Here is a 22,726-nt window from a genome sequence, read left to right on the forward strand (position 1 = left end):
CTCCCCGCAGCCGCGCCTCGGGGCGCCCAGGCGGGCGCCCACGTGGCCCCAGGGGCTGCGAGACCCAGCGCTGGACTCACCGCTGCCTCTGGGTTGGGGGTTGAGGCGCCAAGTAGAGGAAGAGGGTGCAGTGAGAACAAGAAACGGCCAGGGGTTGGAGAAGTGCCTGGAAAGTTATTTGTCATCACTAGGGATTGCAAAACACACGAAAATCTGGTATTGACTTTCCAAAGTCCTCTTCTCCCGCTAGGGACCTAACTTAATTTTTTTTAGAAGGTTAATTCCTGAAATTTCTGAAAGCCTCTCCAGATGTTGTGTGGTTTGATCTTACTTTATATGACTTTTTAAAGTAGTCTTTGATGCCATGGGGGCTTTGGAGAACTCCAGAACCCACCGGGGGAAAACAGTTTCCTTGCTTCACTCTGGGTTTTGATCAAATTTACATAGTTATGTAATCATTTTGTCTCCGGGTGGGCAGATCCTCAGGGAAGATTGTTCTTGCCGTTCTGCTGATAAAAGGTGGATTTGTTCCGCACACCTAGTTTCTAAGTTTATGGTCAAGCAAATTGCTTGTGTTGGCGGACTGATTCATCATTTTTCACGTAGAGAAAGATCGAATTTATACGAAGGAGTTGTAGACTCAGCAAAAAATATCCAGCTGATAATGAATAATAACTACATAAAATCCAGGCATTAGACCAGAACTTTTCCTGCAGTCAGAGTGCTGTACCTCTCCACTGGTAGAATCTTTAAAAGCTTTGCTCTTCCACTTCCTTCCATCTTGTATACCACTGCCAGGTTAATTTCTCTAAAATACCACTTTTACAGTTTCTGAAAGGCACTTCCTTGCTCCAAAACGTTCAGTGGCACCTCTAGAGATATTAAACCCAGTCTTAAGTCCTTCGTGTTAGTTTTGCTAGAGGTTGCCTACGCCTGAATCTCAGCCACTTGGTAGGCAGAGGTGGGAGGATCCATTGAGGCCAGGAATTCAAGTCTACAATTAACTGTGATGGTGCCACTGCACCACAGCTCTGGCAACAGTGAGATCCTGTCTCTAAAAACAAAAAGCTAGGGGGGCGTAGAGGGGACATTTAAATCATACATAGAGCTGCCCTTCCTACCTATTCAGCCCTAACTTTGATTTTTCTGTGTTGTGAATTCTTAGCCTATGTTCTAATCAGGTTAATTCACCCGTTTGTTTTTTTATCATATACACTTTATTTGTGTTGTTTTTCCTAGAACAGAGCTGGGTAATAAAAATACAATATCAGCCATATATACAAATTTATTTTCATGAGCCACATTTTTGAAAGCAAAAAACTGAAGTGAGTCTTAGTGTATTTTATTTAATCCAATGTGCCCAGATACACTTCAACTAAAGTCACTATAAAAAATTGTTGAGATGTTTTGCATTCTTTTTTTCATAATCAAATGTGTGTATTTTACACTGAAATCACATCTCAATTTGGAGTAGCCATATTTCAAGTGGTTAGTGGCTACCTTATTGGATGGCACAGTTTTAAAATTTGAAAATTCTAAAATTCTTCTATGGGAATTCTGTGCTTTCTAAATTTCAATTCCGTGAACTATTCTCAAACTTCGGCAATCTGTCCTGAGTTTATAATTGTGAAGCAGTCATGCTGACCCTTGCAGAATGTGTCTTCTATAGTAGTTTCTTCTGTTGTTTGTACCTGTTCATTGAAATTACTACTTTAGGTAATACAGATTCAACTACATTGGGGGGGGCAGTAGGAACAAACTTTGCCTAGGCTTACTTTACCTTAATATATTTACATTTTAAATTTTAAAAAAATTTGTTTTTATTCAACCAGCTTTCTCTGGTTGAATGAATTTTAATTTCTTTGTCTCCTCTGGGCCACCATTCCTGACTCTCTCTTATCCTCATACTGAATTGTTTTCGAAGCTTCTTTTTCAGTACCTCGAGTCTTTGCTCACTCTTCTCTCCTTAGACCAGGATATTTCTTGCCTGGGTTCCTGCAGCAGCACCCTAACTGGTCTCCCAGGCTCTGTCTCGTGTTCTTCCCTTCATTCTCTGTTACAGCAGCCGTGATCTTTCTAAAATGCGAATCTGTCATTTTTATTTTAGCGCGTAAAAGCCTTTTTTAGGAGAAAGTCTGAACTCAGTCAACTGGCTTACAAGGTTTGAAGGATGTGTAGGGAAACGGTTAGGGCAGGGTTCCAGGGCTAGGAAGGAGATTGCCAAAAGCCCTGGGAGGGATGTGTAAATGTCAGGGAAGCTGGAGTTCCAGGAAGGGAATAGAGAATTAAGTTGGGAGTGCCAACCCGGGCTGTATCCCGAAGGGCCTTTTAAACCTTGTTAATGAATCTAGACTTTATATTAGGGGGATAGGGATTAGTCCTCAAAATGAGGCTCCCTACTGTGGCAACTCCTGGATTGTAACTGGTTTGCCTAATGGCTGCATCCGCCACCTCGTGATGTGACCCCCGTCCAACTCCGGAGTCTTCTTACCTCCCTCCGTTCCTTTCTGCTCCTTAGCTGCATCCTCCATCTGCAATATACACTCCCAGAGCTCAGCCCAACTGAGCACGTTTTTCACCACCTGGTGTTTATGCACCACCACCACCACCACCTACCCCTTCTGACCTTTGGCTACATTCTGATCATTCTTCAGCTCTCTACCTAGTTGTTGCCTTTGCTTATTACGGTGTATTATTTAATCTCAGCTTCCCTTGAGAGCAGGAACAAGTTCTTGTGTATGGGCGGATCCCCAGAACCTGGTGTGTGGATACGCTGACAAAATGCTGGTGCTGAGAATGAATCGGTGTTCTGGGAGCATGAGGGGTGGTCTCTGCCTTTGCAGATCTTATGTTCTTAAACTTCCACTATGTTTGATCTTCTTCGGTAGCATTCTTTCTATTCAAGAGGGTCTGCTTCTCTTTGGGTCTTGTGACCAGCATCAGAATTGGATTCCTTTGTGCTCACTTGTCACGGTGTCTTACAACTGTTAGTGAAGAGAAAGGGCTGGGGGAGGGTAGGATTAAGAAATAGAGAGGGAGGCTTCCAAATGGGCCAACATAAGTGCATGGCAGTGCCTCCTCTGGCACATTTGCTTGAAATCAGGAAACCCATGTGGCTGAGCTCTCTCCTTTTGCCTGCTGTAGAAAGCTAAAGTCAGGGAGAAGAAAGCATCTTCCCCTCCCCCTGCAGGCTAGTTTAGATAATCCAGTTGTGAGTGTGTCCGTGAAAATATTACTATAGCTAAATTAGTTTTAACGTGTCCTAGGTTTAACTCTGTTTCAGTTTTGCCATGTGAGAGGCAGGTTAACAGTAGGAAGAACCCAGGATCTGATATCAGAATACTTAGGATTTTGTCTGACTCTTCCGTTTCCTAACTGCATGACCTCAAACTTTCCTGGTGTCCTAATTTCTGTAATCATTTACATAATTATAATTCTTCATCAGATAATTATGTGAAGCAGATGTGATGATATGTGAGGATACTTTGTAGAATATAAGGTCCAGTGCAGATAATTTAATTTTACTGAGTTTCTTACTTAGCCACTCTTTATGCTTTCTGATTCGTCATTCTAGATCATTGAGTCTTTAATATTCAGGAAATTTTTTCTCAGTCTGATATGTTTCCATTTTATTTCCACAGTACTGAACATTGGTAAAAAACTGTATGAGGGTAAAACAAAAGAAGTCTATGAATTGTTAGATAGTCCAGGAAAAGTCCTCCTGCAGTCCAAGGACCAGATTACAGCAGGAAATGCAGCTAGAAGGAATCACCTGGAAGGAAAAGCTGCAATCTCAAATAAAATCACCAGCTGGATCTTTCAGTTGTTGCAGGAAGCAGGTAAGTGTTCCCTCACAGGGTTGCCTCACTCCCTTCTCTCTCACACATGATCTCTTTCATGGGAAGTTGGCATCATTTAGAGTCACAGCGTGTTCTAAGATGTCTCACAAGCAAGCTCAAATCAAACCAAGAACTTCTAAACTTCACTGTAACACTTGGTTTGGAATTAGTGGTATTTAGTTCAAAGGAGTCTTTACAGTTTGCTGAATCCTTATCTGGTGTCTGTATTCCCTACGTAGCTTCTCCAAGGCTGCCTTAGTTTCAAGGAACTAACTGACCTAGGAAGCAAGCCCATTTTAGTGTTGAGTAGCTCCGACTGACGAACTGATGTACACCCTGTATTTCTGTAAAACAGTGCTTTGTTCTCCTCTTGAAGACAATGTAGAATTTCAGATTTCTCTTCCAAAAGCCCTGAAAGTATTCAAAGACAGCATCCATACCTTTTCTTCCTGCCCTTCCCCATGGGAGGGATTTGAACTAGACCAAGGAACTCCAGAGTTTTCTCCTGCTCAAAAAGTGAAAGAAGGCTCTATTTGCAGTAGAAAAATGGATTCAAAAGAGCAAATTAAGTTCAGAACATTGAGTGGAGGGTATTCGGATCTAAGGAAAGGAAATTAGCAGAATAGGTTTCTCTGCAGGGATTTGGTCAGCTGCTGGTTGGTCTGTTGTGTGTAAGACTTGAGCTCTTTCCCTGCAGTTTAAAAGGACTTCTTGCCTGGGGTCATTCAACCTTTGAAGCCTCCCTTCTATAAAATAACAGCCTTGTTCTTTATCATCTCTGCCTGTTCTAGTTTTATATTTAGTAACTTTCTTTTCTACTACTTCCAAAATTCCCGATTGCCCTTTCATTTCATAGAGGTTTCAGTAAGCACTAATCTTTCTTAAATTCAGAGAGGGCTTTAAAACTTGGTTCCAGTCTGCCTTCCACAGAATAAGATAATTCAAGTTAAATCCATTCAGTCAGTATATTTCTGGAGTAGTTTTGCCTCTTCCAAAGTATCCTATTGTACATTTTTAGTGTGAAAAAAATGTTTACTTCCAGAGAGCATCAAACTAATGATAGGTTCCTTTTACAGTACAGGTAAGTGTTCCATCTATTGTTTGTCTCCCAAGTTATCTCCCTCTCCCAGTCCACTTGAAAACTTTTTTTGTCCTTAACCCTTTAAAACATTAGCAGTGAGAAGGCTAGGTATGGTGGCTCACTCCTATAATCCCACCACTGTGGAAGGCCAGGGTGGGAGGATTGCTTGAGTCCAGGAGTTTGAGACCATCCTGGGCAACATAGTGAGACCTTGTCTCTACAGAAAATTAAAAAATTAGCCAGGTATGGCAGTGCATACCTGTAGCTCCAGCTCCTTGGGAGGCTGAGATGGAAGGATTGCTTGAACAGGAGGTTGAGGCTGCCGTGATGCGTAATCATGTCATGCATTCCAGCCTGGGTTGCAGAGTGAGACTCTGATTCAAAAAATATGTTAGCAGTAAGAAAATTAGTTTCTGTGTACCCTTCATAGTTGCACATAGCTGTGGGATCATATATATACTTTTAAATAATGAAAGATAAAGCCCAAGCTTTTATTTGCTTATTCAGTAAGGCACTATTCCATGTACCTTCCAGGGCTTTACAGTGAGTGAGCTGGGGTGACTCAGTTGTGTATTTTTGTCCAGAACTTTTCTGGTTTTAACTGTGAGGGTGCTGTCCCCAGAGGAACTGGGAAAGTGGTTACCTAAGTGAAGTACTCCAATAATTATCTTAATTACTTAACGTAGCTAAAATTTAATTGGAAATGTTGAGATATATTTTTCAGGTTTTGTACATAGTAATATGAAATTAAGGAGAACCTCAATTTAAAAAAATTCCTAAACAGATTAGTTTTAGGGGACAAACGTGCTTCTGAATGCTGTATCTAGTTGGCCTCCAGTGGGCTATTTAAAACTGCTTTCTTTATAGCCAGGGTTACATTCTGAATTAAAGTATTTCTAGAAAGTAGATTGGGAAGGGTATTGGCATGAGAATCAGAAAATCAAGATTTCCCTTTTCTCCTTGTTGTTCATGAGTGAATGGTAAAGTACTGTACAAAGAATAAACAACAGTCTTTTCCCAGGGAAGTAGTATTTCATTGCTGTCCCTTAGTTATGCAATTTGTGGATTTGGTCTCATTACTTAAAAATCAAAATCATGCCTTCCCGGTGATGATTAAATCCCAGCTCCCCCACAGGTGGTAATAGTGATGGGAACAGCATTCCTATAGTTGCTAGCCCACAGGTGGGGCTCTGGTCAGCCTTAAGAGGGACTGCCATAGGGATACGTGGGCTGATTGGCTAGAAGACAGGATCATTGTAATTCACAGTATATAAGTGACATTCCCACTTTTTTGGTAACCTGGATTGGAGTTTTGTATTTTGTAGACTGGGACAAATGGTGGGAGATCTTTCTCACCATATGCAGTCATGAAATTTGCTTTAAGGATTAGCAGTGTGTGTTATAAGCCATCGTTATATCTTGTGAACCAAGTCTGTTTTAGAAGCTATTTTTTGTTCTGTACAGAGATTACCATAAGTTGACTATGTACTTTTGATTATCTTAAACGGTCATGGTGGGGGGGAGTGTCTCTGAGTAGTCAATTTGTTTATATTGAACAATCATAAGTTAGTCTGTTTATATTAACAGTAGAATTGGACACCACTCCAGCTTGCTAGACAAATGAGCAAATATAAGTCATGATTAACTGACCTAAGAAAGAAGAGCTCTTGAAGCCAAGCATGTAGTTTCCATCCCAAGTTAGGATTGATTTAAATCCCTGGGCTGCCCATGAGCCTGGTCCTTCACTCAAGGTTAAAATATACATCAAATTACATCTTTTTTTTTTCTTCGGAGTTGGAGTCTTACTCCATCACCCGGGCTGGAGTGCAGTGGCACACTCACGGCCACCCCAGCGTCGACCTGCTGGGCTACGGTGATCTGCCTGCCTCAGCCTTCCAAGTAGCTGGAACTACAGGCATGTGCTACCATGCCCAGCTATTTTTTATTTTATTGTAGAAGTGAGGTGTCACCAAGTTGTCCAGGCTGGTCTTGAACCCGTAGGCTCAGACAATTCATTTGCCTTGGCCTCCCAAAGTGCTGGGATTACAGGCCGAGACACGGAGCCTGGCCAATTTAACCATTTAAAAATATCAAATTCAGTGACCTGTGCTTTCAGTCTGAATCTGCCTATTCTAGGTACCTCATGTAAGTGGAATCATAAGTATCTTTTTGCATCTGGTTTATGTCAGTTAGCATAATGTTTTCAAGTTTCATCTGTATTATAGCATTGTCTAGCAGGAATTTGAATCCTTCTTATGACTAAATGATCCATTGCACATGCAGTCATTGCTGTATAACATTGTTTCGGGCATACAAAGTGTTGCTTTAAAATTACCATAGGATGTTTTTACTGTATGCTTTCCATGTTTAGATACACACGTACATACTTTATGTTACAATTGCCTACAGTATTCAGTACAGTAATATGCTTTACAGATTGTAGCCTAGGAGTGTAGTAGACTATACTACCTAGGTTTGTTACTCAATGACAAAATGACCTAAGGATGCATTCTCAGAACAGATGCCTATTGTTAAGCAATGTGTGACTATGTAAACTACATTTTGTATGTGCATTCATCTGGTGATAGACATTTGTATTGTTCTTCCTTTTGGCTGTTATGGATAATGCTACATTTGGCCGGTATGGATAATGAACATTGTTGTGCAGGTAGCTATTTGAGTCCCAGATTTCAATTCTGGGTTCAGACCTAGAAGTGGAATTACTGGATCTTGATACATTTTTACTATCATTAGAGAGGTTTTTAATTTTCCAAGGCCACCACGTAAAATAGTTTCCATCCCAAACATCACAAGTCATTTCTTTGTTTTAGTTTTCCAGTAACAGTGAATGAGAAAGAAGGGAGAGGAAGGACAATTTTTTTTTCCCCTCTTAGCCAAGGTGACTACTGTGTTAATGCTGCTACCTCTTGGATGCTTTTCTCAAGGAGTGTTTGCTTTATACATTAAGAGAAAAAGGCTATTTTAGAATTTAGAGCTGTTACTGATTGGGATAAATTGATTGATAGTTACAAGGCCCATGTAATACTGGACTTTAAATATGAGATTCCTGCATTCAAATCAGATTTAGAGACAATTTTGTGTCATTTTATGAGTTATGTGCAAAGTTAGATACTCAGTAGCAGTGTTTTGTTATTCAACAAATACTTCTTTGTTGAATTAATGACTGAATGGTAAAGACTCTGGGACCCAGATCTCCTGGTCTAGCCATGTGACATGAAATGAAATATTCATTGATTTTTTTAGAGCGTCGGAAAGCCATATTTTGTTTTCCTACTTTTACCTTTTTAAAAAATTACATTTTTAAAAATAGAGCTTCCTTGTTTCTTGTAAAGGGTAAAATTTTATTGTGCCTCAGATCTACTTTCGTAAGTAAAATTTCAATGCCTTTTCTTTTTTTTAAACTTACATCATCAATGTGTAGGCATCAAAACTGCTTTCACCAGAAAATGTGGGGAAACAGCTTTTATTGCACCCCAATGTGAAATGATTCCAATTGAATGGGTTTGTCGAAGAATAGCAACTGGTTCTTTTCTCAAAAGAAATCCTGGTGTCAAGGAAGGATATAAGTTTTACCCACCTAAAGTGGAGATGTTTTTCAAGGTAATTATTTTATGCTTCTGTTTGATGTCTTACTATATATGATGTAGCGGCGGGCTTATAAATACAAATGCAAAAATATTTAGACATTATAAAAGCTTTTGATATTGTACATGTCATCCAGAAATTTATGTCAGTTATGTACAGTTCCATTAGCAATGATAAGTCAGATTTTTAAAAGAAAGTGTCTGAAAATATACTTATCTTTGCACAAAGATGGATAACAAAATGAACAAAAGCAGTTATAGGAAGAAGAAAAAAATAATAATCCCAAATTTTAAAAAATTTACTGTTGAAATCTTTTAATATTCCAATACATGAAAACTGTACTGTCAATGTCTCCTGTAAGTTAAAATATATACAATAAGGAATAAAGGAATTATTGGTTATATATTTTTATAGGCTTTATTCAGGACTATTTATTCCTTTTGATTTATGCTGTCATGCATAGAGTTTCTGCTTTGGTAGAAGTATCAGTGTTGCATTTGTAATCAGGGAGTTGTATAACTTGTAAAGTTCTTACAAACAGGTCAGAGGGTTATGAGAACTGTATTTTGGAAGGGTTTGATTGATTGAAATGTGTTTTGGCCTTCTTGTTCCTGATGGCTCTTACTTAAGGAAAAATAAAAGTCACATATATTGGTTGTAAGTTGGTTTATAGAGAGAGGACAAAGTCTTCAAAATATTTTATGTCCTAGAATATGTTATTCACCTAAATGGTTTCACCTAAATAGTCTGAATTTTAAAGTAGTTATTGGAAGAACAAAAATTAAGAATAATCGCTTTGGATTAAAGAGCATTGTAACCAAAAATATTTTCAGAGAAAATAAATATTCCTGAGGAGTTCACATGCAAGGAGAAAGGGCTAGTTGTTTCTGAAACGTTCAAAAACTTTTGACTCAAGGTAACTCCAGTACTGTGCTTTATTCCCAGGATGATGCCAATAATGACCCACAGTGGTCGGAGGAGCAGCTCATTGCTGCAAAATTCTGTTTTGCTGGACTTGATATAGGCCAAACCGAAGTGGATATCATGAGTCATGCTACACAGGCTATTTTTGAAATACTGGAGAAATCCTGGTTGCCCCAGAACTGTACACTGGTTGACATGAAGGTACAGATAAAGAAATGTAACATAAAGCTTATAGCTGAGAAATGTCTTGTAATATAGTTTTTAAAAACCTTTCTTTGGGGATATGCTGTTTCTAGATTGAATTCGGTGTTGATGTAACCACCAAAGAAATTGTTCTTGCTGATGTGATTGATAATGATTCCTGGAGACTCTGGCCATCAGGAGATCGAAGCCAACAGAAAGACAAACAGGTAGTTAGTGCTTCAGGTTTTAATCCTTTGTTAGATCAGGTGGGATAGAGGAGAAAGAAGAGATGAGAGGAAAAGAAAGGCAATTGTTGTTTCTTATGATATAAACTTGATTTGTTGATTGTTGTTTATTTTTAAAGAAAAATATCTCCTGTATCCTGATAGAATAATAGGAATAATATTTTACATTTAAGAATTATTGGCTATGCACGGTGGCTCACACTTGTAATCCCAACACTTTGGGAAGCCAAGGCGAGGGGATTGCCTGAGGCCAGGCATTTGAGACCAGCCTGGGCAACATAGCAAGACCTTGTCTCTACAAATAAATAAAAAAATGTGCCAGGCATGGTGGTACACATCTGTAGTCCCAGCTACTCAGGAGGCTGAGGCAGAAGGTTCACCTGAGCCGAGTAGGTTGAGGCTATGGTAGCCATGATTGTGCCATTGTACTCTGGCCTGGATGACAGAGTGAGACTCTAAGTAAAAAAAAAAAAAACAGAAAAGAAGAATTCTCATGGTAGTTAATTAGTTGCTATTGTAGAAAGCCTTTAACTTGAAATGAAAATAAAAAGTAAAGTTCACTACTGAACTTTCTCTAGTTTAATTCAGGAAATACATTTTTAGTTTAAGCTATGTTTTTACATATCCCTTGCTATGTACACTCTTCATAATCCCTATCCAAAACCCAGAAATCAAATAGTTTCAGGTAGAGATAGTTTTCTAAGCTTTCTGTCTTATTTTCCAGTCTTACCGGGATCTCAAAGAAGTAACCCCTGAAGGGCTGCAGATGGTAAAGAAAAACTTTGAGTGGGTTGCAGAGAGAGTAGAGGTAAACCTTCTGTAGCAAATCTGTACTGTATTATGTGTTTTTCTTTTATGGAAATCTTGTTTGAAAAAAAATGTAGGAAGTCAGGAATGGTGGTGGCACACGCCTGTACTCCAAGCTACTCTGAAGGGTTAGGTGGGAGGTCCCTTGGGCCCAGGAGTTGGAGGCCAACTTGGGCAACATGCCAAGACCCCATTTCTAAAAAGAAATTGTGACTTCAGTGACTTCAAGAGAGAAGCACTTTTAGGAAATGTACCAGTGAGACTGTCCTGACTGGTATACTGGAACTCTGCTGTTAAGCTGGCCCGTGTACCCTTCCCAGATCCTTCTGGGGAAACCTGGAATCCCTGTCTCTCTCCACTCTTTGTAGGAGGAACCTTATATGTCCTGCCCACTTCCCCTGCCTGCTACTCAGAGGTCCATTAGCATGAGATGGCTGGGACTTGGTGTGACTGTCAAATGTCACCTTAAGTTTTATGGTATTATTACTGTAACTCCATGGAAGTTAAATGACATTTATGATTATTCAAGGGTTATAGTCACATTTGAAAACATTATTTTCATAGGAGAGTGTATTTTAAGTTGTAAGCACCTTACAAAGATTAGAATAGGACCTCTAATTTGACCAATTATGCCTGAAAGCCTCTACTAAAGAGGATATATTAAAGCACTTAAGTGCTGGGTGCAGTGGCTCATCCCTGTAATCCCAGTACTTTGGGAGGTGGAGGCAAGAGGATTGCCTGAGCACAGGAGTTCAAGACCAGTCTGGGCAACTTAGTGAGACCTCATCTCTACAATAAATCAAAAAGTTAGCTGGGGCTGGTTGCATGCACCTGTAGTTCCAGCTACTTGGAAGGCTGAGGCGGAAGGAATGCTTGAGCCCAGCAGGTTGAGGCTGCAGTGGCCGTGTGCCACTGCACTTCAGCTTGGGAGACAGGGTGGAACTTTAACTCAAAAAGAAAGCACTTAGGATGAAATGTGTCATATTATAATTTCCTGAATATTGATTAAGAGGTGTCAGTATCCTTGCTTATTATTATATTAGTAAATATGATTTGTCTGAATAAAAATTGTGTTCTTTAGGTCCTAGTTATAAAGACCATTTTCTTTCATGTAGAAAGATTTTTTTTAATCTTCTGATGTTTTGTTCTGTTTGTCTCTATCTTAAATTTAGTATGTTAAGAAACAAAATAATGTCACAACCGCTATTTTTATATGCATAAATAAATACTTCCACTATCCCCTCCTAAAAAAGAAGGTATTCTTTACATAATTTTCCTGCAAACTCTAGTTATGTAAACTGACCATTCTTCTGATACTTACTCCTATGCTTTGTGTTCTTTTTCATATCCATGTCTTTCTTTTCCAGTTGCTTTTGAAATCAGAAAGCCAGTGCAGGGTTGTGGTACTGATGGGCTCTACTTCTGATCTCAGTCACTGTGAAAAAATCAAAAAGGCCTGTGGAAATTTTGGCATTCCGTGTGAACTACGGGTAACATCTGCCCACAAAGGACCAGATGAAACTCTGAGGATTAAAGCTGAGTATGAAGGTACGCTTCATATAACTAGAGCATTGCAGGTAGCTCTTATTTTGCTAAAAGTTATACATTTCAGACTAAAAATGAGCTTTGCCACATTTCCAAGGGAAAAATCACATGATATACTCACCTCCAAAGAGCTTACTATAGGAGCTTATAAAAGAAAGGAGTGTGGAGAAAGAATTGAAAGAAAAAAAAAAAGAATTAAAAATGCCAGCATGGAAGGACATCAAAGACTAGAATTATGAGAACCTCTGGCATTTTTACCAAATGAAAAGCCTCTGGAGCTTTGTTTCTGGTATGCTTCTGTTTAGGAAACACTCCTCTGTTCTCCCTGCAGCAATCAACACAGAAGACTTCTGTGACCAAGTGGGTGGCAGTATTTCCACACCAATAAGTTGTGGACTCCTCTGGGTATCCTCCAATTCAGTTGCAACCCTGTCTACCTGGAGATAGTGTTGGATCCCACGGGTTGAGGGCTCAGTCCCAAGACTGTCCCCTCTCCTTCAGACACCATTCACAGGTCCAGGCCTCTGGAACTTCTGAACTGCTGGCTTCAAGTTGGGGTTCCTATGAGCCCTTCTTTGGAGTGGCTCACAGAACTCAGAGAAACACTTATGTTTACCAAAATATTATAAAGAATATTATAGAGGATGCAGATGAACAAACATGTAGGGTAGGGAGTGAGTAAAGGGGCTCAGAGCTTACATGCCCTCCTGGAGCATGCTACTCTCAAGGAATTGCCAGGTGTTCGGCTATCTGGAAACCCCCTGCAGCTCCAGTCCTCTTGGGTTTTTACGGACACTTCATGACGTCACCATTCCTTCCTCCAGGGTAGAGAGCAGGACCCTCTCTTTGGAGGGTCTTAAGACCCATAATTAGAAAGAGGGAAGATCAGAGTCTTGATTGGGGCAGGTGAAAGAAGGTCAGGAGGTCAGAAATTCTGTTTCCTGACCCGACATTATACATAATAAAAGACTGTAATGAGGGCCGTGGGAGTTTTGAGCCAGGAACTAGGAACTAAAACGTGTGTGTGTGTGTGTGTCAGTCAGAAGTTAAAACAGCAGGTCCTCTCAGATCTTTAATGACTGGTCTTTCCGGGGAAGCAGGCAAATATGAAGTGAAGGAATAATTTCAGAATATAGTACAAAAAATGAGATAGCGTTGATCTAAAATAATGGAGCTCTGGGTCCTCAATCAAATATTTCTCCACTGGAAAACATGTTGAGTATTCCCTCTTTCCCTCTAAAGGTAATTGCAAAGGGAACCCCTTTGATAAGGTAATGAAAGCTAGAACTCTTTTTCCAGAAATTTGCAAATATGTATAATATTGGATTCTAGGTTATAAATCTCTGCATTAGGAAGCAAAGGGATAACTTCTAAATATTCTGAATTTGTTTAAGAGATATATTTAAAAATATATCAAGGGTCTTAAATTTTTTGGATACTGTATTATTAAACTTGCGTTCAATCTTGTCTCAAGAATTCCCCCTAAGCTTCTGGTCTCTATTTCCTGGGTCTACCTGTACCTACTGGTGGAAGGCCCACTCAGCAGGAAAGATACCTATTCACTTGTTGTCTTTTTTCTTTTGGTCAACCTAAGTAGCAGAAGAGGCCTGTGGGCTGTTGCCTGATTAACACCCTGATATCCCCTTTGTACTACACATCTCAAAGATGAACAAACTGGCTGGGCGCAGTGGCTCATGCCTATAATCCCAGCACTTTGGGAGGCTGAGGTGAGAGGATTGCCTGAGCCTATAGGTTCAAGACCAACGTAGGCAACTTGGCAAGACCTCATCTCTACCATTTAAAAAAAGATGAAAAACCTATTCTAGCTACTTTATTACTGACTCACACTAAGTGACAGAGTAAACCTTATATTTTGAATGTATGTGTGATAATAGTGTCTTAGGTTTTTCCATAGAAGACTACACAAGGAACTCAAGTAATTAAGCCATATAGGCCTTATTAAAACAAACAAACAAAAAAGACAACTATCTTCAAATCTCTTTTAAGTGTGTGACATAATCATAAACCTATCATTTCCCTAGGGGATGGCATTCCTACTGTGTTTGTGGCAGTGGCGGGCAGAAGCAATGGTTTGGGACCAGTGATGTCTGGGAACACTGCATATCCAGTTATCAGCTGTCCCCCTATTACACCAGACTGGGGAGCTCAGGATGTGTGGTCCTCTCTTCGACTACCCAGTGGTAAGATGCAATGGATTTTTAAAAACTATGTTAGAAAAATTTTAAACATGTATAACGGTAGAGAGAATAAGATAATGAAATCTCGTGTACCCATTACCTGGCTTCAGCAGTTAGTATCTTGTGTCTATGCCCCTCCTGCTGGGGTATTTTAAAGCAGATGTTAGACATGTTCGTATTTTTTACATAAATGTTTGTGCATACATCTGTAAGCAATAGTAACAGATATTATGACACCATGCTTTTGAGAAAAGAAGAACTTTTTATTGTAATTTGAACAACAGAGACAGGAGTGCAGTTCAAATTTGTCTCCCCATGCTGGCTGTAGGGCAGTCATTTTATTAGAAAAGTTTTGGGGGTGGGTTCTGGCATTAGTAAGTGATTAGTGGAAGGGAAGGGGAGGTCTGAAAAGTCCTGGGCTTGCGCCGGATCACTTGTGTGAATTTGGTGGGGTTTACTATGAAACATGCTGGAGGCCTGGTGTTGTGGCTCACGCCTATAATCCCAGCACTTTAAGAGGCTGAGGCTGGGGGATTGCCTGAGCCCAAGAGTTCAAGACCAGCCTGGGCAACATGGTGAGACCTTGTCTCAACAATAAATAAAAAAATTAGCCAGGCGTGGTGGTATGTGCCTGTCATCCTGGCTACTTGAAAGGCTGAAGCAGCCGGACTCAGTGGCTCAGCCTGTAATCCCGTGCCTTTGGGAGGCTGAGGTGAGTGGATTGCCTGAGCCTGTGGGTTCGAGACCCGCCTGGGCAACTTGGCGAGACTTCATCTCTACAATAAATAAAAAAATTAGCCGGGTGTGGTAGCGCGCGCCTGTAATTCCAAATACTTGGAAGGCTCAGGCGGAAGGATCGCCGGAGCCCAGCAGGTCGAGGCTGCGGTGGCCGGGAGCGGCCACTGCACTCCAGTCTGGGTGACAGAGTGAGACTCCAACTCAAAAAAAAAAAAAAGAAAGGCTCTGAAGCAGAAGGATCGCCTGAGCCCAGCAGGCCGGTTGAGGCTTCAGTAGCCATGACTGTGCCACTGCACTCTAGCCTGGAGGACAGGGTGAGACTCTAGTCGGCCATATTGGTTCCAACCAATTTTAGCCAGTTTTGTTACCTTATAAGTGGAGAATTTCAGCAAGTTTTTTTAATCTAGCATCCTGTAAACTCAAGAATTTCTGTTAGTCATTGGTGTTTTTAACTCTTGGGGCATGGTTTCTTTTTTTTTTTTTGAGGTAGAGTCTCACTCTGTCACCCAGACTGGAGTGCAGTGGTCGCTCCCGGCCACCGCAGCCTCGACCTGCTGGGCTTTGGCGATCCTTCCGCCTCAGCCTTCCAAGTAGCTGGAACTACAGGCGCGCGCTACCACGCCCAGCTCATTTGTTTTTTATTTATTGTAGAAATGAGGTTTCACCAAGTTGCTCAGGCGGGTCTTGAACCCTCAGGCTCAGGCAATCCACTCACCTCAGCCTCCCAAATCGCGGGATTACAGGCTGAGCCACCGAGCCCGGTTAGGGGCATGATTTCAATACCATGTTCACACCTAAGAAAAATTCGTAGTAATTTCTTAAAATCATCTAATTTCTAGTTGGTGTTCAAGTTTTCTAATTGTCTCATGTTTTAAACTTGGTTCAAATTGAGATCCACCTTGGTCCTTATTGCATTTAGTTGATAGTCTCTTAAGTTTTTAAAAATGTATAACAATTTATGCTCCTTTTTTCCTTTACATTTTGTCTCTGGACTTTTCTACATTTTGGATTTGACTGATTACAGTTTTAGGTGATGGTAACCATGCTATATTTTCTTTTCTTTTCTTTTTTTTTTTTTTTGAGTTGGAGTCTCATTCTGTTGCCTAGGCTTGAGTGCAGTGGCATGCTCACAGCCACAGCAGCCTGGACTTGCTGGGCTCAGGTGATCCTTCCACCTCAGCCTTCTAAGTAGCTGGAACTGTTACAGGCACGAGCCACCATGCCTGGCTAATTTTTTTTTTTTTTTTTTTGAGTTGAAGTCTCACTCTGCCCCCCAGACTGGAGTGCAGTGGCCGCTCCCAGCCACCGCAGCCTCGACCTGCTGGGCTCTGGCGATCCTTCCACCTCAGCCTAACAAGTAGCTGGAACTATAGGGGTGCACTACCACACCCGGCTAATTTTTGATTTATTGTAGAAACGATGTCTCACTGCCCGGGCTGGTCTTGAACTCGCGAGCTCAGGCAGTCCATTCGCCTCGGCCTCCCAAAGTGCTGGGATTACAGGCTGAACCACCGAGCCCAGACTGGTGCTATATTTTCTATAAACTGGTGGTAAGATCTGTAGTAAGTTCAAGTTCAGATTATTCTTCCATGAATTCATGGTATTGAGTTTTTAAGTGAGTATGATTCTGTTACTTCTGTAAAGAAAATACAATTTTATCTTTAAAAATTGGGGCTCAAAATAAATAACGAAGACATCTCTATTGGCTGATAGAACTGAATCTCATTGAATAACTATTGTGGTTTGTTCATTGTTGTATAATATGATCTGATGTTCTATACAGTATATTGTTTTATTAGAAGTAGATTTGCGTACTAGAACCCCACACTTTTCTCACAGCTGTATCTGCTCTTGAGATGGGTTAGGTACGTAAGGACGTGAGCCCTCTGGCCTGCTCTTGTGGACTGGTGGCTCTCCAGGCGTGCTGTGCTTATGGCGTAGGTGCACCCCTTACTGTCATTCTGGAGAGTCACTTTGCCTTTCTTTAGTCTTGGGCGTCTCTTGATCCCTTGTGTCTTTTCCTTTCTTGATCTACTGCTTATTTTGCTAAAGAACATTTTTGTTAACTACATTATAAGAGTACAAGATAAACCTTGAGACATTCTGTATCTATTGTATTGAAGTTCCACACTTATTTGGCAGTTTAGAAATAGAATCTTGGTCAGATGGGTGCCTCACATCTGTAATCTCAACACTTTGAGAGGCCGAGGCCAGAGGATCACTTGGGGCCAGGCGTTCGAGACCAGCCTGGGCAACATAGCAAGACCCCTTCTTTCAAAAAAAAATTTTTTTTAATAGGCAGGCATGGTGGCATGCACCTGTAGTTTCAGTTACTCTGGAGGCTAAGGTGGGAGAATCCCCTGAGCCCACATGTCAAGGTTACTGTGAGCTATGATGATCATTCTTGGTGACAGTGTGAGATCGTGTCTTCTTAAAACCAGAAGAAAGAATTTTAAGTTGAAAATCATTTTTCCTCTGAATTTTGTAAACATTCATACTCAGTCATTGTCTTCTAGCGTCCAGAGTTGTTGATAACCCCAGTGGCTTTCCATATGGCATTCTGATGGAATAGTGGATTTTTATTAATTTTGTTTCTTTCTGGAATCTTTTAGGATCTTTTGTCTGCCCACATTTTTCTTAAATGTTGCACAGGTGTAATGGGTGAGTCTGTTTTTGTTATGAACTTCCAGTGGGCTCTTCTAATCTGGAACACTAATTCCTTAGTCCTGAAGAATTTTCTTGAATTTTTAAATTTTCTTATCCTTCCATTTTCTCTCCTCTCATTTTTAGACATATTATTTAAATTTGGAACTCCTTGCTTCTATCCTGTTTCTCTTATTACTCTACTTTTTGAAATATTTCCTCAATTTTACATCCTAACCCTTCTATTGAATTTTTCATTTTGAGTGTTTGTAAATTTCCAGGAGCTTTTTTTTATTCTCTAGACTTTTTCCTCCTGTAGCAGCCTTTTCTTGTTTGATCTTTGCAGCAACATCTTTTTAATAAAGACTGTATTTTTGTAGTCTCTTTCATGTTAGTTCCTTCCTCAGCTGTAATCCTTAGCTGTTTGTTCTCCTTTAAGAGTGGGGCACTGTTTAAAAAAAAAAAAAAAAATGCCAATTGGAAACGCCATATGAGTGGAGCTTATCAAAATTGGACTTTACTGTGGGGTGATGTGATTGACTTGTTCTTTGAATAATCCCTCACATCGGTGTCTAGGTCCTTTTTCATGTTTTGACCAGGATTACCCAGAAAACTTTTTGTCTCAATCCCCTGCCCGTAAGGAGCTGGAGTCTCAGTATGTGTATAAACTTAATCCCGTTTTCACTGTAGCATTCCTTACCTCAGTTGTACTTGGTGTCCCCCAATCTAGAGAAGCCTGGACTGAAGTCTCTTTTACCTTCAGAAAGTTAGCTCTGCTACAGTGTTTTTCAGGGGTAGATGCTCAGGTTGATGGAGTGGAGGAAGGAGAGGCCTGGACTGAAAGTAGACTTTCTGTCCTCTTTTTCTTTCCTTGTTTTTTGGGGGAGTAGCTTTTATTTTACTTTTTGAGTTGGGGTCTCACTCTGTCACCCAGGCTGCTAGAGGCCAGTGGCACAATCACGACTCACTACAGTCTCCACCTGGCTCAGGCAGTTCTGCTTCAGCCTCCTGGGTAGCTGGGACTACAGGCTCCCACCATCATGCCTGGCTTTTTTGGGGGGTAGTAGAGATGGGTCTTGATATGTTGCTCAGGCTAGTTTCCAGCTCCTGAGCCCCAGTGATTCTCCTGCCTCATCTTCTGAAAGTGCTGGGTGTCCCAAGTATCAGCCAACATGGCCAGCTAGCCCTCTTTTTAGCCCCTTTCCCTCCCATTTTCCCCTCCAGAGGTATCTGGTGCCACTAATTCCTCTACTCTTGGGGAAGTTCTGTCATTTTCTTCTCATCTTTCCTTGCTTCCTGTTTAAGTTTTCTTGGCCTGCCAGATTAGTTACCACTCTATTTGACTTTCTTTTTTTTTTTTTTTTTTTTTTTTTTGAGTAGGCGTCTCTGTCACCAGGCTGAAGTGCAGTGGCATGCTCACGGCCACCAAAGCTTCGACCTGCTGGGCTCAGGCGATCCTCTTGCCCCAGCCTTCCAAATAGCTGAAACTACAGGCATGTGCCACCATGCCTGGCTAATCTTTTGATTTATTGTAGAGACAAGGTCTCGCCATTTTGTCCAGGCCGGTCTTGAACCCCTGAGCTCAGGCACTGTTCTCGCCTTTGCCTCCCAAAGTGCTGGGATTACAGCTGTGAGCCACAGTGCCTGGCCTATTTGACTTTCAGTTGCTAAGATGTTACTGCTATTTTCTTTGTCCTTGTGTCTTTATGCCTATGTCTTTATTCCATTTCCTGTTTTCTGTTGTTGTTGTTTTACGGTGCCAGACATAAATCCTGTGCTTACTTACCATCTTTACTAGATATTTAACATTTGATTTTATAATCATCTCAAGCTAAAGTCTAGTCTAGCTATAAATAAAACCATAACCAAATTCATGCAAGAGGAATTATATAGGTATTATCCATGGAGTTTAGAAAAGAGAGAAGGAAGGAGCAAAACCTTGGCAGTTTTTATCTAGTACTGTTCAAGAAAAGAGGCAGTCTGGTAGATTTGTATATAAAGGTCACTAGAATTGGGGATAATCTTTTGAGGAACAGTTGTATAGTGGCTTGTGTGGTTTTGTGATTTTTTTTTTTTTTTTTTTTTTTTTTTTGAGTTCTCACTGCTGCCCAGGCTGGAGTGCAGTGACATCATCATGCCTCACCACAGCTTCTACCTCCTGGGCTCAGGAGATCCTTCTATCTCAGCCTCCCGAGTAGCTGGGACTACAAGTGTGTACCACCATACCTGACTGATTTTTTTATTATTTGTAGAGATGAGGTCTCACTATATTGCCCAGGCTGGTCTTGAACTCTTGGAATTTTTTTTGTTTTTTGTTTTGTTTTGTTTTTTTATGGAGACAGGCTCTCACTTTATCACCCAAGTTAGATTACCATGGTGTGACTGGGTTCACCACAGCCTTGACTTCCTAGACTAAAGTGATCCTTCCATCTCAACCTCCCAAATAGGCTACAGACATGCGCCACTGTGCCCATTAACCTGTCATTTTTCTTCCTCTGGTGTCACACTCAGTTGATAACCTAGGCTAATCTGCTATCAGAAGGGGATTCCTGAGCAGTTAGGCATAGATACTTTAGACATCATAGTGATGGTTGACATTCATTGAGTACTGTGTGCCAAGCAATGCTCTAACAACTATATATGTATTTGTAACTCATGAATCATCATATAAGATAGCTACTTTTTGGTATTCTCTTATAGATTAGGACACTAAAACTAATAATGTTAAGCGACTTGCCCAATGCCACAAAATAAGTGGCAGAGCTGCATAAAACAATTTATTAATACAAACTGAAAATCTGGCCTATGATTTGTGCTTTAGTCTGTTCTTATTGTAGATAGTGCGAGTCAAAGAACCTGATGAATTCCACGAATAAGAAAATGGAGCTTTTAGATCTATATGCTTGTCAGTCCTTGACCCTGTAAACACTGCATGTGATAGTACCACCTCAAGAAACTGCCTCCACAGACATGTGGCCTCCAAGGATGTTACTTTCTTATTCTGCAGTCTTTTGGAACTTGTTATTACTGAATTTATTTGTAACTTGACATTTCTTTTTTTTTTTCTTAATTTTTATTTTAAAGATGTGGGGTACAATTCAGGGTTAGGTATACAGCTGGTCATTGTATAGGTAAAGTTTGGGGGAACTAAACATTTCTTAACAGTATTCTTTGGGTTTGACTCTTACTGCTTAAAAATGTTAACATAGTTCAAGTGCAAAAACAAAGATTAGCTAGGAAATTATCAAAATAACATACCTCAAGTTTGTCTAAGAAAGAACGGGGTGCTTATGCAATGCTCTGAGCACTTAATCTATATTTATCTTGCCCCTTGTTTTACTTCTTTGCCATTCACAAGGGATTTAAAGAGAAAGCATATGTGAAAAGTTTCAAAAAGGTAAATTTCTTTGCAAATGGATTCATCAGTGAGAAGCAATGGCAGACAAATAGTACTTCGCCTCTTAGAATGTTTTTAACCACTCCAGTGTGAAGGAAACACCTTGCTCAGAGCCTACTTTAGACAAAAATAATGTGGTAGCTTTTTATTTTCTGTGGCTAACAGGACTGCTCTGAGTATAAAATCGTTTGTGAGGTTGTATTTTCATTATTAACTGACAGCTCAATTTTCTTTTTCTTTCTGAACCAATAGGTCTTGGCTGTTCAACTATACTTTCTCCAGAAGGATCAGCTCAGTTTGCTGCCCAGATATTTGGATTAAACAACCATTTGATATGGGGCAAACTGCGAGCAAGCATTTTGAACACATGGATTTCCTTGAAGCAAGCTGACAAAAAAATCAGACAAAGTAATTTATAAGAAAGAACATCATTGCATTTTTTAGGGGAAAAAAACTACAAAAAATTTCTAGTTTAGCTGCAGGGAAAAAATCAAGCCAGATGAAAAGATGATTTTAGATCTGAGAAAAATAAAATGTATTAGTGAATAAATGCTTTTCTGAATTCATGGATTAGTAGAATGTCAGTTTGCTTATTAATATTTCATCACAAGTAGTGAAATTATTATTAGGACATTTTAAAGTGACTCTTCCCCCACTGTATGGTTATTTTTAGATAGATAATAAATGTTTTATAAATGCTAATACTGGGCAACCCCTTCAGGTCCCCTCCCACTGTAGGAACTTTTCTGTCCTCCCAATAAATCCTGCTTTCTGAAAAACAATAAAATAAAATAAATACTAATACTGTCTTATAAAGCTCTAAAGTTAATGCTGTGCCTTTTATAGCTCACCGGTAAGCTTTAGAAAGTTAAAATGGCTATACCTTAGGTAGTAAGAGCGATATAGTTCTTTCACTTTAAGGTCTCTACAAAATTCTAAGGGCAGCTTTTTTATTTGTAGGCAGTATTTCAGAAAGTAATGTGTATTTATATGTATCTTTATCCTATGGACTTTTTTTTTTTTAAGAAAAGTTGAGATTGGAACCAGGGGTAGGTGTGACACAAGAACGAAGTAGGGTGGAGGGGCACTGTGGAAGTTGGGGACTGGGGACTTTTGTGAGACCTCTGATGAATGTTAGGGCAATTGTCTATGGAAGAAAGTAGAGTTGTCTTTGCCATCCTAAAGGATAGACTTAGTAAATCTTACCTGGCTGTGTATGTGGGTGCCTCTTTGGATCATAAACTTTTCATTCTGATAATTAACCTATTTTAGCCACACCAACAATCAGCACCCTATCATCATTTTCCCCAGTCAACAACCATAGTTAGTTTCTTAAATAGTATAAATCCAGGCAATGGACCTAGCAAGTTTCACTTTCGTAGGACCAGGTGTGTTATTTGAATCTGACCTAACATGATTTGGTCTGAATTGATCCCATTGCACTGCAGCTACCATTCATCTTTGCCATGTTCATCAAATATACATTCCAGATTTGCTCTTCAGATTCACTTTACTATTAC

At 40.2% G+C, this 22,726-nt stretch overlaps 1 protein-coding gene across 1 annotated transcript in view; it reads left to right on the forward strand.

Annotated features, from left to right (window-relative positions):
• Positions 1 to 21,772, forward strand: part of PAICS (phosphoribosylaminoimidazole carboxylase and phosphoribosylaminoimidazolesuccinocarboxamide synthase) — a 22,533-nt gene extending 761 nt beyond the window's left edge. The window contains exons 3-11 of the mRNA XM_021707490.1: positions 11 to 92; positions 3,642 to 3,839; positions 8,363 to 8,541; positions 9,472 to 9,651; positions 9,747 to 9,860; positions 10,603 to 10,686; positions 12,053 to 12,233; positions 14,273 to 14,431; positions 21,459 to 21,772. Of these exons, the coding sequence (XP_021563165.1) occupies positions 11 to 92; positions 3,642 to 3,839; positions 8,363 to 8,541; positions 9,472 to 9,651; positions 9,747 to 9,860; positions 10,603 to 10,686; positions 12,053 to 12,233; positions 14,273 to 14,431; positions 21,459 to 21,625 (1,344 nt within the window). The 3' untranslated portion in view covers positions 21,626 to 21,772. The remainder of the gene's footprint in view (positions 1 to 10; positions 93 to 3,641; positions 3,840 to 8,362; positions 8,542 to 9,471; positions 9,652 to 9,746; positions 9,861 to 10,602; positions 10,687 to 12,052; positions 12,234 to 14,272; positions 14,432 to 21,458) is intronic.
• Positions 21,773 to 22,726: the final 954 nt, after the last annotated feature.

This window comes from Carlito syrichta, unplaced genomic scaffold (assembly GCF_000164805.1).
Source record: "Carlito syrichta isolate Samal-C Ts95f unplaced genomic scaffold, Tarsius_syrichta-2.0.1 Scaffold118186, whole genome shotgun sequence".
Taxonomy (NCBI): domain Eukaryota; kingdom Metazoa; phylum Chordata; class Mammalia; order Primates; family Tarsiidae; genus Carlito; species Carlito syrichta.